This window comes from Heteronotia binoei, chromosome 13 (assembly GCF_032191835.1).
Source record: "Heteronotia binoei isolate CCM8104 ecotype False Entrance Well chromosome 13, APGP_CSIRO_Hbin_v1, whole genome shotgun sequence".
NCBI classification, from domain to species: domain Eukaryota; kingdom Metazoa; phylum Chordata; class Lepidosauria; order Squamata; family Gekkonidae; genus Heteronotia; species Heteronotia binoei.
In genome coordinates, this window is record NC_083235.1 from 5,334,428 (window position 1) to 5,349,332 (window position 14,905).

At 50.9% G+C, this 14,905-nt stretch overlaps 2 protein-coding genes across 2 annotated transcripts in view; one reads left to right on the forward strand and one right to left on the reverse strand.

The window, feature by feature from the left end:
- The first annotated feature begins 1,215 nt into the window (after positions 1–1,215).
- Positions 1,216–9,083, forward strand: SPC24 (SPC24 component of NDC80 kinetochore complex). The gene is made up of 5 exons (XM_060252673.1): positions 1,216–1,403; positions 3,984–4,128; positions 5,270–5,362; positions 7,008–7,084; positions 8,332–9,083. Exons 1-5 carry the CDS (start codon positions 1,232–1,234, stop codon positions 8,436–8,438), a joined length of 594 nt encoding a protein of 197 aa, XP_060108656.1. The 5' UTR covers positions 1,216–1,231; the 3' UTR covers positions 8,439–9,083.
- An 845-nt stretch (positions 9,084–9,928) lies between these two features.
- KEAP1 (kelch like ECH associated protein 1) overlaps positions 9,929–14,905 on the reverse strand; it is a 37,421-nt gene continuing 32,444 nt past the window's right edge. The window contains exon 6 of the mRNA XM_060253241.1: positions 9,929–10,152. Coding sequence (XP_060109224.1) covers positions 9,929–10,152 — 224 coding nt within the window. The remainder of the gene's footprint in view (positions 10,153–14,905) is intronic.

Consider the following 14,905-nt stretch of genomic DNA (forward strand, 5'->3'; position numbering starts at 1 on the left):
TTGTGAGTCACTTCTTCAAAGTGAGCAGTTCCTCCCCTGCCACAAAGTTTGTTAGTCTTTCAGGGGCTCCTGGACTCTGGCTCTTTTCTACTGCTTGTTGTTGTTCAGTCGCACAGTCAAGTCCGACTCTTTGCTACCCCACGGGCCAAGTCACGCCAGGCCTTCCTGTCTTCTACCATCCTCCGAAATCTGCTCAAATTCGTGTCCAGCCATTTCATCTCTTGCCGTCCCCTTCTTCTTTTGCCTTCTGTCTTTCCCAGCATCAGGGGCTTCTCCAGGGAGTGCTCCCTTCTCATTGGGTGCCCAAAAGATCTGAGCTTCGGCATCTGACCTTCCAGGGAACAGTCAGGTTGGTTTCCCTTAGGACTGACTGTATGGCTCTTCTCGCAGTCCGAGGGACTCTCGAGAGTCTTCTCCAGCACCACAGCTCAAAAGCATCTATTCTTCTGAGATCGGCCTTCCTTATGGTCCAGCTCTCACAGCCATATATTACTACTGGGAATACCATCGTTTTGACTATATGGACTTTTGTCGGCAGGGTGATGTCTTTCCCAGCATCAGGGTCTTCTCCAGGGAGTGCTCCCTTCTCATTGGGTGCCCAAAGGATTTGAGCTTCAGCTTCAGCATCTGACCTTCCAGGGAACAGTCTGGGTTGGTTTCCCTTAGGACGGACTGTTTGGCTCTTCTTGCAGTCCGAGGGACTCTCAAGAGTCTTCTCCAGCACCGCAGCTCAAAAGCATCTATTCTTCTGAGCTCGGCCTCCCTTATGGTCCAGCTCTCACAGCCATACATTACTACTGGGAATACCATCACTTTGACTATATGGACTTTTGTCGGCAGGGTGATGTCTTTCCCAGCATCAGGGTCTTTTCCAGCGAGGGCTCCCTTCTCATTGGGTGGCCAAAGGATTGGAGCTTCAGCTTCAGCATCTGACCTTCCAGGGAGCAGTCAGGGTTGATTTCCCTTAGGAGTGACTGATTGGATCTTCTTGAAGTCCAAGGGACTCTCAAGAGTCTTCTCCAGCACCACAGCTGAGCTTATGAGATTCAGAGCTCCTTTGGTCAGATATCAGAGCTTTGATTCCCAAAAGTTCATAACCCAGAAATCTTGCTGGTCTCTGAGGTGCCGCTAAACTCGAAGCCAGCTCTTCTACTGAGGGCCAGCATAGCTACCTGCTGAAAATACTTCCCCCAATGCTTTCCCCCCTGCAGCCCAGCGTGACTCCCCTGCAATGGCCGACCTCAGCGAGAGAATGCAGGAGCTGGAGGAGATGACCCAGGAGTTGCTGAAAATGATGGCCTCGGCCCAGGCAGGGAAGATCCTGAGGCGAAACCTGGAGAAACAGGAGCAGATGATTGACAAGCTCCTGCAAACCAAGAAGACCACCATGCAGCTGATCCAGGGTAAGCCCCCGACCCCGGACTTTGCTGCGCACAAGAAGAAGACTGCAGATTTATATCCCGCCCTTCTCTCTGAATCAGAGACTCAGAGCGGCTTATAATCTCCTTTATCTTCCTCCCCCACAACAGACACCCTGTGAGGTGGGTGGGCCTGAGAGAGCTCTCACAGCAGCTGCCCTTTCAAGGACAGAGACTCAGAGTGGCTTACAATCTCCTATATCTTCTCCCCCCACAACAGACATCCTGTGAGGTAGGTGGGGCTGAGAGAGCTCTCACAGCAGCTGCCCTTTCAAGGACAGAGACTCAGAGTGGCTCACAATCTCCTTTATCTTCTCCCCCCACAACAGACATCCTGTGAGGTGGGTGGGGCTTAGAGGGCTCTCACAGCAGCTGCCCTTTCAAGGACAGAGACTCAGAGTGGCTCACAATCTCCTTTATCTTCCTCCCCCGCAACACACACTCTGTGAGGTGGGTGGGGCTGAGAGGGCTCTCACAGCAGCTGCCCTTTCAAGGACAGAGACTCAGAGTGGCTCACAATTGCCTTTATCTTCCTCCCCCACAACAGACACCCTGTGAGGTGGGTGGGGCTTAGAGGGCTCTCACAGCAGCTGCCCTTTCAAGGACAGAGACTCAGAGTGGCTTACAATCTCCTATATCTTCTCCCCCCCCCCACAACAGACACCCTGTGAGGTGGGTGAGGCTGAGAAGGCTCTCGCAGCAGCTGCCCTTTCAAAGACAACCTCTGCCAGAGCTATAGCTGACCCAAGGCCATTCGAGCAGCTGCAAGTGGAGGAGTGGGGAATCAAACCCGGTTCTCCCAGATAAGAGTCCACTCACAACCACTACACCAAACTGGCTCTCAAGGGTGCGGGGGGATGGTTTTGGGATGATACACTTGTGCACTTTATTTCTATTACATCCCATCAGCCCCAGCCAGCATGGCCGATGGCTGGGGCTGATGGGAGCTGTAGGCAAAAAACATCTGGAGAGCTACTGTCGGCCACCCCTGTAATATATAAATGAAATAATTTTTTTATTTTATTTTATCAAATTTATATCCCGCCCTCCCCTAACAGGCTCAGGGCAGCTAACGACGCTTAAAAACCACACAAAACATTAAAAACAATATTCCAAAAAATAAATTCCACACATTTTTAACCATAAAATCCAAGATGCACATCGATGTTTCTGGATATCCGTACCATCCTTTCAAGGTTGGTAAAATGAGTCCCCAGCTTGCTGGGGGGGAAGTGTAGATGACTGGGGAAGGCAAGGGCAAACCACCCCGTAAAAAAGTCTGCCATGGAAACGCTTTGAAAGCAACGTCACCCCAGAGTCAGAAACGACTGGTTCATGCACAGGGCAACTTTCCTTTTTTCCACCCCAAGCTTAACGTGGCACTCTCTCTGCTTCTCTTGGAGTTTTCGGGGTCAGGAAGCATTCTTGTCAAACCCCTTTTAAAGCTGTCTGTCTCTGTGGCATAAAAGCCCTGTGGCGCAGAGTGTTAAAGCTGCAGTCCTGCAGTCCTAAGCTCTGCTCATGACCTGAGTTCGATCCCCGGCGGAAGCTGGGTTTTCAGGTAGCTGACTTGAGGTTCACTCAACCTTCCATCCTTCCGAGGTCGGTCAAAGGAGTCCCCAGCTTGCTGGGGGGGAAAGTGTAGGTGACTGGAGAAGGCAATGGCAAACCACCCTGTAAAAAGCCTGCCGTGAAAACGTTGTGAAAGCAACGTCACCCCAGAGTCGGGAACGACTGGTGCTTGCACAGGGGACCTTTCCTTTCCTTTCCTTTGCGTTTGTAATTATACAACTCACGGCCCAGTTGCTAACAGGCCACGGACCAGTACTGGTCAATGTTCCCGGGGGTTGGGGACCAAGGTTCCCTCTAAGCTGCGGAGTCTTGTGAGCAAAAATTCTACTTTGTGAGCTGCGGGCATTGAAGGCGTGAGCTCCTAGCTTTAAAGTGGTGAGCTCCTGCCTCAATTAGTGTGCTCTGGGGTCGTCCTTCCTGAGCCGAGACAAAAATGTGTGAGCTGGAGGCTAGAAATCTATGAGCTCGCTCACGCTAACTCAGCTTACAGGGAGCCCTGTTAAGGACCCCTCTTCATTGATCGGGCCTTCTCCATAGCAGCTCCCCTACTGTGGAACCAACTCCCGGAGGAGGTACGGGCCCTGCGATGTTTAGACCAAGTCCGCAGGGCCTGCGAGACCCACCTCTTTAAAATAGCCTTCACTTAATACCGAGCCAAGAAAGTCCTGCTGGATATGTTTTGTGTGTTAGTCGCTGGATTTTATGGAAGATCTTAACTATAGCACCATGTTGTTAATCGTAATGTAAGTTTTAATGATTTTAAGGATGATTTTATAATTGAAATTGTAACTATTGTATATGGTTTTATGGTACATTGCATTTACGTGTTGTGAGCCACCCTGAGCCTGCTTTGCGGGGAGGGCGGGATATAAATAAAAAGTATTATTATTATTATTATTATTATTATTATTATTATTATTATAACAGACCGATGCTTACTAGCCAGCCGCTTATTTTATTGAGGAGGCCCCCCGCATTCTTTCCGCACCTTAGAACTTATGAGCGCCGAGGAGCAGGTGGCCCAGAAGCTCTCCGACAGGGATGCGGAGCTGAAGGCGAGCCTCCAGAAGCTACAGGAAATCGAGGACCGCTTGCTTCAGGAGAGAGAGAAGGACGGCAAGCTGAAGACCAGCACGAAATATCCTTCCCTAAAGAGGCACAAAGCAGGTTCCTAACAGTCACTGCAAGTGGGCCGTAGCGGGTGGTGCCAAACCCAAAATCCTTTGGGGGGCAAACTTCAAATGTGTCTCCTTTTTAGGACCTGCCGCAAGCGTGCTGAGATCCCACCACCGGTGAGCTCCGATTGAGTAGCTCCTGCAAGTTGTTTTCCGTCCGTCTTCCCCCCCTCCCCTCCCCCGGGGCCACAGTTCAGCAAGTGCTGAACTTTAGAAATTACACTTGGAGGGGCTTTCTCTAGAAGAAGAAGATTTATACCCCACCCCTTCTCTTTGAATCAGTCTCAGAGGGGCTCACAATCTCCTTTATCTTTCTTCCCCACAACAGACACCCTGTGAGGTGGGTGGGGCTGAGAGAGCTTTCCCAGAAGCTGCCCTTTCAAGGACAGCTCTGCGAGAGCTATGGCTGACCCAAGGCCCTTCTAGCAGCTGCAAGTGGAGGAATGAGGAATCAAACCCTGTGAGGTGGATGGGGCTGAGAGAGGTCTCACAGAAGTGACCCTTTCAAGGACAACTCCTACAAGAGCTATTGCTGACCCAAGGCCCTTCCAGCAGCTGCAAGTGGAGGAGTGGGGAATCAAACCCTATGAGGTTGGTGGGGCTGAGAGAGGTCTCACAGAAGTGGCCCTTTTAAGGACAGCTCTGCAAGAGCTATGGCTGACCCAAGGCTCTTCTAGCAGCTGCAAGTGGAGGAGTGGGGAATCAAACCCTGTGAGGTGGGTGGGGCTGCGAGAGCTCTCCCAGAAGCTGCCCTTTCAAGGACAACCTCTGTGAGAGCTATGGCTGACCCAAGGCCATTTCAGCAGCTGCAAGTGAAAGAGTGGGGAATCGAAGCCGGCTCTCCCAGATAAGAGTCTGTGCACTTCACCACTACACCAAACTGGCTCTCTAGGCTTGGTTACACAATCTGGAGTGTGAGGTAGTTACCCTGAGGTTTTAAAAATCCTGCAATAGCTACTTCAGCCCCACCAGATGAGGAAATCCTGAGGATTTTAGCCATGTGTGTCCATACGTTTCCCTGAGGTTTTTTTTTTGGTGGGGTGCTAAGTAGTCCTAGTTTTGGAGTTAAGTTGGAGGTAAATTTCCTTAATGCTGGAGAAATACAGAGTTGAGGAAGGAGCTGGAAGCGCTGAGAGAAGAAATTGAAAAACAGGAGAAGAAGTCAGCTGAGGGAAGCAGTGCCTCCAAGTCAGCAATGTGAGTCTAGACCTGTGCTAGCTTCGTAGAGTTGTGGTGAAACACTTCTTCTGTGTAGCAACCTTGGTGGTCTCCCTTCCAAGAGCTAGCCTGGGCCCTCAAGGTCAAGGCAAGAGATGCACTGAGGCGGTTTGCCGTTGCCTGCCTCTGCGTGGCGACCCTGGCACTTCCTCGGTGGTGTCCCTTCCAAGTCCTAACCAAGGTTGACCTTGCTTAGCTTCTGAGATCTGATGAGAATGGCCTAGCCTGGGCCCTCCAGGTCAAGGCAGGAGATGAACAGAGGCGGTTTGCCATTGCCTACCTCTGCATAGCAACCCTGGTCCTCCTGGTGGTCTCTCCTCCAAGTCCTAACCAAGCTTGACCTTGCTTAGCTTCTGAGATCTGATGAGACTGGCCTAGCTTGGGCTCTCCAGGTCAAGGCAAGAGATGAACAGAGGCGGTTTGCCATTGCCTGCCTCTGCGTAGCAACCCTGGACCTCCTGGTGGTCTCTCCTCCAAGTCCTAACCAAGGTTGACCTTGCTTAGCTTCTGAGATCTGATGAGACTGGCCTAGCTTGGGCTCTCCAGGTCAAGGCAAGAGATGAACAGAGGCGGTTTGCCATTGCCTGCCTCTGCGTAGCAACCCTGGACCTCCTGGTGGTCTCTCCTCCAAGTCCTAACCAAGGTTGACCTTGCTTAGCTTCTGAGATCTGATGAGACTGGCCTAGCTTGGGCTCTCCAGGTCAAGGCAAGAGATGAACAGAGGTGGTTTGCCATTGCCTACCTCTGCGTAGCAACCCTGGACCTCCTGGTGGTCTCTCCTCCAAGTCTTGACCAGGGCCCACCCTGCTTTGCTTCTGAGATCTGACTAGACTGGGCTAGCCTGGGCCATCCAAGGCAAGGCGAGAGACAACCAGAGCTGGTTGGTTATTGCCTGCCTCTGCACAGCAACCCTGAACCTCCCTGGTGGTCTCCCTTGCAAGTCCTAACCAAGGTTGACCTTGCTTAGCTTCTGAGGTCTGATGAGACTGGGCTAGCCTGGGCCATCCAAGGCAAGAGATGAACGGAGGCGGTTTGCCGCTGCCCGCCTCTGCGTAGCAACCTCCCAACTTCCTCGGTGGTGTCCCTTCCAAGTCCTAACTCAGGCTGATCTTGCTTAGCTTCTGAGATCTGATGAGACTGGGCTAGCTTGGGCCCCCCAGGTCAAGGCAAGAGTTGAACGGAGGCGGTTTGCCGCTGCCCGCCTCTGCGTAGCGACCTCCCAACTTCCTCGGCGGCGTCCCCTCCAAGTCCTATCCAGGGCCGACCTCGCTTAGCTTCTGAAGGAGACTGAGCTAGCTTGGGCCATCGACGTTAAAAGACAAGCTGGGGTGGGTTTGCCATTTCCCTCCTGTGCGTAGCAACGCTGGGTTTTTCTTGGCCGTCTCCCGCCTAAATACCCACCGACCTCGCTTGGCTTCCAAGGTCAGGCCAACCTGGGCCGTCCACATGTCAAGACGAGAGAGGAACCGAGGTTTGCCGTTGGCTTCCTGTGTAGCGACCCTGGACTTCCTTGGTGGTCTCCCCTCTAAGTATTAACCAGGGCATGGCAGGGATTCCTCCTCTTGGAACGCGTCTCGTGGGTGCGTGGCTTCTCCCTCAGCCCCTCCGACTCTTTGCCTTGCAGGCACCTCTCGCAGCTGTATTATCGGATCTGCCCCATCGACTGGGACTACTCCTGTGAGCCAACGCTTATCAAAGGAAGTATCCTTTCTGCTCTAATGACCCATGAAGCTGCCCTTTACCGGATCAGGCCCTCGGCCCATCGAGGTCAGCCTGGTCTACTCAGACTGGCAGCGGCTCTCTAGGGCAAGGGTGTCAAACATGCAGTCTGGGGGCCGAATCAGGCCCCCGAGCAGCTGGCTGTCATCTGCTTCCTTCTCCCTATAGCCTGCTCCCTTCCACATCACAGCTTGCTTTGCCAGGCTTGCTCAATTGCACAGAGCTACAGAGCAAAACCTCTCTTCCTTCTGTTGGCTGAGGCTCCCCCCCCCCGTACCCTGGGGAAGGCAGGAAAGCGCCACAGCTTCCTTTGCCCAGTTCTCTGGATCTCAGGGGAGAAATACAAAGAAAGCATCTTTCAGGCCAAGGAGCGCTAACGGGCGAGCCGGAGGCTAAAGAAATTGTGAGCTAACTCAGCTTAGAGGGAACATTGCCTGTGAGGTAGGTGGGGCTGAGAGAGTTCTGACAGAAACTGCTCTTGAGGCACAGCCCTGTGAGAACGCGTAGCTGACCCAAGGTCACATCAGCAGGTGCATGTGGAGGAGTGGGGGGCTCAAACCTGGTTCTGAGAGAAGTTGTGGCTGACCCATGGTGCGTATTGGAAAAAGTGCAGGAAAGGGCAACTAGAATGATTAAAGGTTTGGAACACTTTCCCTATGAAGAAAGGTTAAAATGCTTGGGGCTCTTTAGCTTGGAGAAATGTCACTGCGGGGTGACATGAGACAGGTTTACTAGATTATGCATGGGATGGAGAAGGTAGAGAAAGAAGTCCTTTTCTCCCTATCTCACAATACAAGAACGCGTGGGCATTCAATGAAATTGCTGAGCAGTCGGGTTAAAACAGATAAAAGGAAGTCCTTCACCCAGAGGGTGATTAACATGTGGAATTCACTGCCACATGACGTGGTGGCGGCTACAAGCATAGCCAGCTTCAAGAGGGATTGGATAAAAATATGGAGCAGAGCTCCATCAGTGGCTATTAGCCAGTGTGTGTGTATATATATATCTTGGCCACTGTGTGACACAGAGTGTTGGACTGCATGGGCCATTGGCCTGATCCAACATGGCTTCTCTTATGTTCTTATGTATGGCAGGATGGGGAATCAAACCTGGTTCTCCCAGATTAGGAGTCCGCACACTTAATCACCGCCCTGAACCAGCTCGGGAATTTCTTTGCAGGGGAGGGAAAACGGTGTTGGTTTTTTTCTTTAACCCTTTCCTCCCCTCAGCCCACCATGGGCCAGACGTCGCTCAGCCGTTCAGCTTCGAGAGCGGCCAACACTCCCGCTGCTTCGTGAGCGACTACCTCTGGAGCTTGGTGCCTACATCCTGGTGAAGTGCAGGCTGGAAAATTGCAGCAAGCGTGCAGCAGATGTATACTTGTGCCTAAAAGCAATTTGTTCTTCTCTCTCTTTGTTTTTGCTTTAAGGGGAAAGTTGTATTTTTTTGAAGCACAATAAATTGAGAAAACATTTAGTACTAATCACAAAAAAGTAATTTTATTTGTGTGAAAAGTGTAATTCGAAAAAAAACCCGCTTCAGTTTATATAATATTGTCGGGCGCCGGACTGCTGCAACGGGACTCCCCCCCGCCCCCAAAAGAAAAGCAATGCTCACCCAGGCCTAGTACCTGCCATTCCCTGTAATGACTAATAAGAACCATTTAGGCCTGGCTGCTCCTGAGCGTTCATGTTCCCATTGATACTGTTACTTACCTGCAAGAGCATCGGTCATGTACGAAAAAAGCCTGGCTCTCCCACTCGGACCGCTTCTCTTCTTTCGCTCCTTACGCTTTCTAAGAACTCGCCCAGGAGGAGAGCTGGGAGTCCATGCTCAAAACGTCCGCATGACACAGCGTTCAGAGAGAGGGGCTGCTGCCTGCCCCTGCAGGCATGGAAAACAGTGGCAGTAGAAAGCAGAATACGAAACAACCGCGCCCAAAACATACTTTACGCTTCCGCTAAAGCAGAAATGGTCAGGAGCTTTTTACAAGCGCACAAGCGTCAAGAAATCATTATCGCCGTACCAAACTTTCAAAGCACAGAGTCCCATAAGAAACAAGTCCGTTTTCACCGCGTGACTCCGGAAGAGTCCTCAGTCCTTCGTGGGCTGTAGAAGATCCCAAATAAATTTCCGATGTGAAGTCTGTCCGCAGAACTCGGCTCCAAAGGGAAATTTGCCTTCACGTGATCGCCAGCTTGAATCATCACGTTTTGCTGAATACACCTTTTTTCATAAGACAAATAATTATACTTGCTGGAAGGGGCCTCCAGGGCCATCTAGTCCAACCCCCTGCACAATGCAGGAAACTCACAGAGGCGGATTTGGAGCTGAGTTCTGCGGATAGCCTTTGCGTTGGAAATTTATTTGAGATTTTCTACATCCCGTTGAGGACTGGGAACTCTTCCGGAGTCACGCAGTGAAACCGACTTGTTCTTTACGGGATTCTGTGCTTTTAAAGTTTGGTATTGCAATATCGATTTATCGACGCTTGGGCGCTTGCAAAAATTCCTGACTTGTTTCTACTTTAACGGAAGTGTTAAGTATTTGTTTGCAGGCACGGCAGAATACTAAGCAGCACGTGACTGATTAATTTCAGAAAACTGCAACCATAATGTGCAGTTAAACATTTCTGAAGTTGTTCCTTCAGCTCGCTGCCTCATCCCTCAAAAGCCCAGCCTAACGTGCAGAGGGTCCCAGCAATTGGCAGCTGTCGCTATCCCGACACAGAAAAAAGAGCTGTGATTCGGCAGTCATGCCTCCCGGTTGAGTTTAAACAGGTCCGGAAATCCTTGGCGCTCGCCCGTGGCCCTGGCGGAAAAGGGCTCAGCAGCTCTGTCTGAAGGCCAGGCCCTCTCCCGCTCGTTTTCCTTCGGCCTTGTTGCTCTGACAGTTACAGTTGCTGTCCTCCTGCTTCCGGCAGGGCTCCATGGTGATTGCCACCCCCACTCCGCTGCGCCCCGACGTCATGTGCGTCACTTCCACCCACGTGTCTGTGGCGGGGTCGTAACATTCCACGCTGGCCAGGAAAGTCTCTCCGTCGTAGCCGCCTGCGGGAGAACACCAGCAATTAATGCGTTGTTGGTTTGAGTACTGTAATCCAGGGGCTGCAGAGCCTATAGACACAGCCCTCACGCACCAAGCTAGTTAGAATCATGAGAGTTCAAAGGGACCTCCAGGGCCACCTAGTCCAACCCCCTGCGCAGTGCAGGAAACACAAACACCTCCCCCTAAATTCACAGGATCCTCATTGCTGTCAGATGGCCATCTAGCCTCTGCTTAAAAACCTCCAAGGAAGGAGAGCCCACCACCTCCCGAGGAAGCCCCTTCCACTGAGGAACCGCTCTGACCTCACAAACACCTCCCCCTAAATTCACAGGATCTTCATTACTGTCAGAGGGCCATCTAGCCTCTGTTGAAAAACCTCCAAGGAAGGAGAGCCCACCACCTCCCGAGGAGGAAGCCTGTTCCACTGAGGAACCGCTCTAAACTCACAAACACCTCCCCCTAAATTCACAGGATCTTCATTGCTATCAGATGGCCATCTAGCCTCTGCTTAAAAACCTCCAAGGAAGGAGAGCCCACCACCTCCTGAGGAGGAAGCCTGTTCCACTGAGGAACCGCTCTAAACTCAGAAATACCTCCCCCTAAATTCACAGGATCTTCATTACTGTCAGAGGGCCATCTAGCCTCTGTTGAAAAACCTCCAAGGAAGGAGAGCCCACCACCTCCCGAGGAGGAAGCCTGTTCCACTGAGGAACCGCTCTAAACTCACAAACACCTCCCCCTAAATTCACAGGATCTTCATTGCTATCAGATGGCCATCTAGCCTCTGCTTAAAAACCTCCAAGGAAGGAGAGCCCACCACCTCCTGAGGAGGAAGCCTGTTCCACTGAGGAACCGCTCTAAACTCAGAAATACCTCCCCCTAAATTCACAGGATCCTCATTGCTATCAGATGGCCATCTAGCCTCTGTTGAAAAACCTCCAAGGAAGGAGAGCCCACCACCTCCCAAGGAGGAAGCCTGTTCCACTGAGGAACCGCTCTAAACTCAGAAACACCTCCCCCTAAATTCACAGGATCTTCATTGCTGTCAGATGGCCATCTAGCCTCTGCTTAAAAACCTCCGAGGAAGGAGAGCCCACCACCTCCCGAGGAAGCCTGTTCCACTGAGGAATCGCTCTAATGGTCAGGAAGTTCTTCCTAATGTTGAGCCGGAAATTCTTCTGATTTAATTTCAACCCATTGAAGAAGAAGATATTGGATTTCTATCCAGCCCTCCACTCCGAAGAGTCTCAGAGCGGCTCACAATCTCCTTTCCCTTCCTCCCCCACAACAGACACCCTGTGAGGTGGGTGGGGCGGAGAGGACTCTCACAGCAGCTGCCCTTTCAAGGACAACCTCTGCCAGAGCTATGGCGGACCCAAGGCCATGCTAGCAGGTGCAAGTGGAGGAGTGGGGAATCAAACCCGGTTCTCCCAGATAAGAGTCCGCACACTTAACCATTACACCAAATTGGTTCTGGTCCTACCTTCCAGGGCCTCAGAAAACAATTCCACCCCAACCTCTATAGGACAGCCCTTCAAGTCCTTGAAGATGGTGATCCTATCACCTCTCAGCTGCCTCCTCTCCAGGCTAAACATCCCCAGCTCCTTCAACCTTTCCACATAGGACTTGGTCTCCAGACCCCTCACCGTCTTCGTCACCCTCCTTTGGACCCCTTCCAGCTTGTCTATATCCTTCTTAAATTGTGATGCCTAAAATTGAACACAATGCGCCAAGTGAGGTCTTACCAGAGCAAAGCGATACCATCACTTCACGTGACCTGGACACTATCCTTCTGTTGATACAGCCCAAAATTGCATTTGCCTTTTTAGCCGCAGCATCACACTGTTGACTTATGTTCAGCGTATGGTCCCCTAAGGCCCCGAGATCCTTTTCGCACAGACTACTGCTAAGACAAATCTCCCCCATCCTGTAGCCATGCATTGGATTTTTCCTACCTAAATGCAGACCTTTACATTTATCCCTATTAAGGAATAGTTAGGAAATTAGTTAGGAAGTAGTGTTCCTGTTTCCTACCTGCCAGAGGGAAGAAATTTAAGTTTCAGGTACTAAGGTACTCTAAAGGTACAGCAGTTTACAACTCTTGCAATATATCTTATGAAAGAAGAATACATTCATAAACATTCACACCTTTAAAAAGATATTACAGCACTGGAAAAAGTGCAGAAAAGAGCAACTAGAATTATTAAAAGGTTGGAACACTTTCCCTATGAAGAAAGGCTAAAACACTTGGGGCTCTTTAGCTTGGAGAAACGATAACTGAGGGGTGACATGATAGAGGTTTAGAAGAAGATGACTGTAGATTTACACCCCACCTTTCTCTCTGAATCAGAGTCTAAGAGCGGCTTATGGTCTCCTTTATCTTCCTCCCCTACAACAGACACCTTTTGAGGTAGGTGGGGCTGAGAGAGCTCTCCCAGAAGCTGCCCTATGAAGGACAACTACAAGAGCTATGGCTGACCCAAGGCCATTCCAGCAGGTGCAAGTGGAGGAGTGGGGAATCAAACCCGGTTCTCCCACATTTCGCACACTTAACTGGCTCTCAAGATTATGCATGGGACAGAGAAGGTAGGGAAAGAAGTACTTTCTCTACCTTCTCTATCCCATGTTGGATCAATGTCACACAGTGGCCAAAACCCAGGGACTATCAGGAGGTCCACCAACAGGGCCAGACCTCCAGAAGCTCTCCCAGTTTCAACTTCCACCTGTCTTTCTCCCTTTTAAACTCTCAGCGAAGAGTTGCACAGTTGGAGGGAAAAGGATGGAAACGGGTAAGTTCAAAAAGATGCCAAAAAGATCTGGCGGCTTTTTAAGGTCACAGAGAGAGACACCTAATGGGAATTAAAGAGGGGTGGCCACGGGGTAGAGCTCTCACCCCGATTCACAGTAGATTCAGAAAGAATCTCTTTCGTGGAGCACAAATTGAGCAGAGACTTTGCTATTAATGCAGGGATAGATGCGGGAGCTGCCTCCCTCTCTCAGCTTAGTTCAACCCTCTTTGAAAGCCGCTGTAGCCCAGAAGGCTATTAACAGCTCCCAGCCTCCAACAGCTGGTGCTTTACCTGGATTTACCTACCTACCTGAATACAAAACAGAAATGGAACGGAGGCAGGAACTGGGGATTTACGGCTATACTTTGAAAGACGATTAGCAGGAGGTAAACCCGCATTAAACTCACTGAAATCCCTTTGTAAATAAATACACACAGGGTCAGGCTGCAAAAACCAAGTCAAAGTGTTTGCTCTTAGATCAGGGGTGGCCAATGGTAGCTCTCCAGATGTTTGGGGGGTTTTTGCCTACAACTCCCATCAGCTCCAGCCATTGGCCATGCTGGCTGGGGCTGATGGGAGTTGTAGGCAAAAAAAAAAACCATCTGGAGAGCTACCGTTGGCCACCCCTGGAATATATAAAGGCCAAGCCCAGGAAGTGGGGGTTCTTTCCCTGGAAGGCTGAGCTGGAAGCAGGCTGTAGCCTGGAGAGCTGGAAGCAGGGGAAAGACCCTTACCCAGGGGGGTAAGTGCTGGTAAGAGTAGGGACTGGAAGATAGACGTGTTAGGGCAGGGGTGGCCAACGGTAGCTCTCCAGATGTTTTTTGCCTACAACTCCCATCAGCCCCAGCCATTGGCCATGCTGGCTAGGGCTGATGGGAGTTGTAGGCAAAAAAAAAAATCTGGAGAGCTACCGTTGGCCACCTGTCTTAGATGTTTAACTCCAGCTGTAGGATAACTTTGTGAGTGTGGAAAAAAAAAATTCTGGCCTCAACTCAGAACATCCTCTGATTCAGGCCAAGGAGTAGAATCAGTGTTCCCTCTAAGCTGAGTTAGTGTGAGTCAGCTCACAGTTTTTTTAGCCTCTGGCTCACACATTTTTGTCTTTGCTCAGGAAGGATGTCTCCAGAGCAAACGATGTGGTAGCTCACAACCTTAATGCCAGTAGCTCATAAAGCAGAATGTTTGCTTAGAGGGAACATTGGTAGCAACCTCAGGACGAGAACTTCCAGAGGGACAGGCTAGGTCTTGGGGCACCTTTGGAAGAGCCTCTTGGGTGCAGCACCACAAAATGGCTGCCAGAGGGGGCAGAACCAGCCATAAAATGGCAGCCACAGCTTACCTTCAGTCACACCATGAAGATCCTTGGGCTGTTGAATGACAGAGAGGATGACACGGTAGAAGTGACATGATAGAGGTTTACAAGATTATGCCTGGGATAGAGAAGGTAGAGAAAGAAGTCCTTTTCTTCCCTTCTCACAACACAAGAACTCGTGGGCACTCCATGAAATTGCTGAGCAGTCAGATTAGAACGGATAAAAGGAAGTCCTTCACCCAAAGGGTGATCAACACGTGGAATTCACTGCCACAGTTAGTGGTGGTGGCTGCAAGCATAGCCAGCTTCAAGAGGGGACTGGATAAACATCTGGAGCAGAGGTCCATCAGTGGCTCTTAGCCACAGAGTATTGTTGGAACTGTCTGGGGCAAGTGATGCTCTGCATTCTTGGTGCTTGGGGGAGGCACAGTGGGGGGGCTTCTAGTGTCCTGGCCCCACTGATGGCACCTGGTTTTTTGGCCCCTGTGTGACACAGAGTGTTGGACTGGATGGGCCATTGGCCTGATCCAACATGGCTTCTCTTATGTTCTTATCACAGAAAGAAGTTGAAACAAAGAAAAAGAATAACCATGACGCGATGTATGAACATATGAAGCTGCCTTATGCTGAACCAGACCCTACACGGGGGGGGGG

Excerpts from the sequence above, each read along its gene's own strand:
- SPC24 (XM_060252673.1), top strand. The coding sequence starts at position 1,232 with ATGGCCGACCTCAGCGAGAGAATGCAGGAGCTGGAGGAGATGACCCAG. Across the intron at positions 1,404-3,983 it reads CACCATGCAGCTGATCCAGG|AACTTATGAGCGCCGAGGAG; the intron begins GTAAGCCCCCGA and ends TCCGCACCTTAG. Across the intron at positions 5,363-7,007 it reads AGTGCCTCCAAGTCAGCAAT|GCACCTCTCGCAGCTGTATT; the intron begins GTGAGTCTAGAC and ends TTTGCCTTGCAG.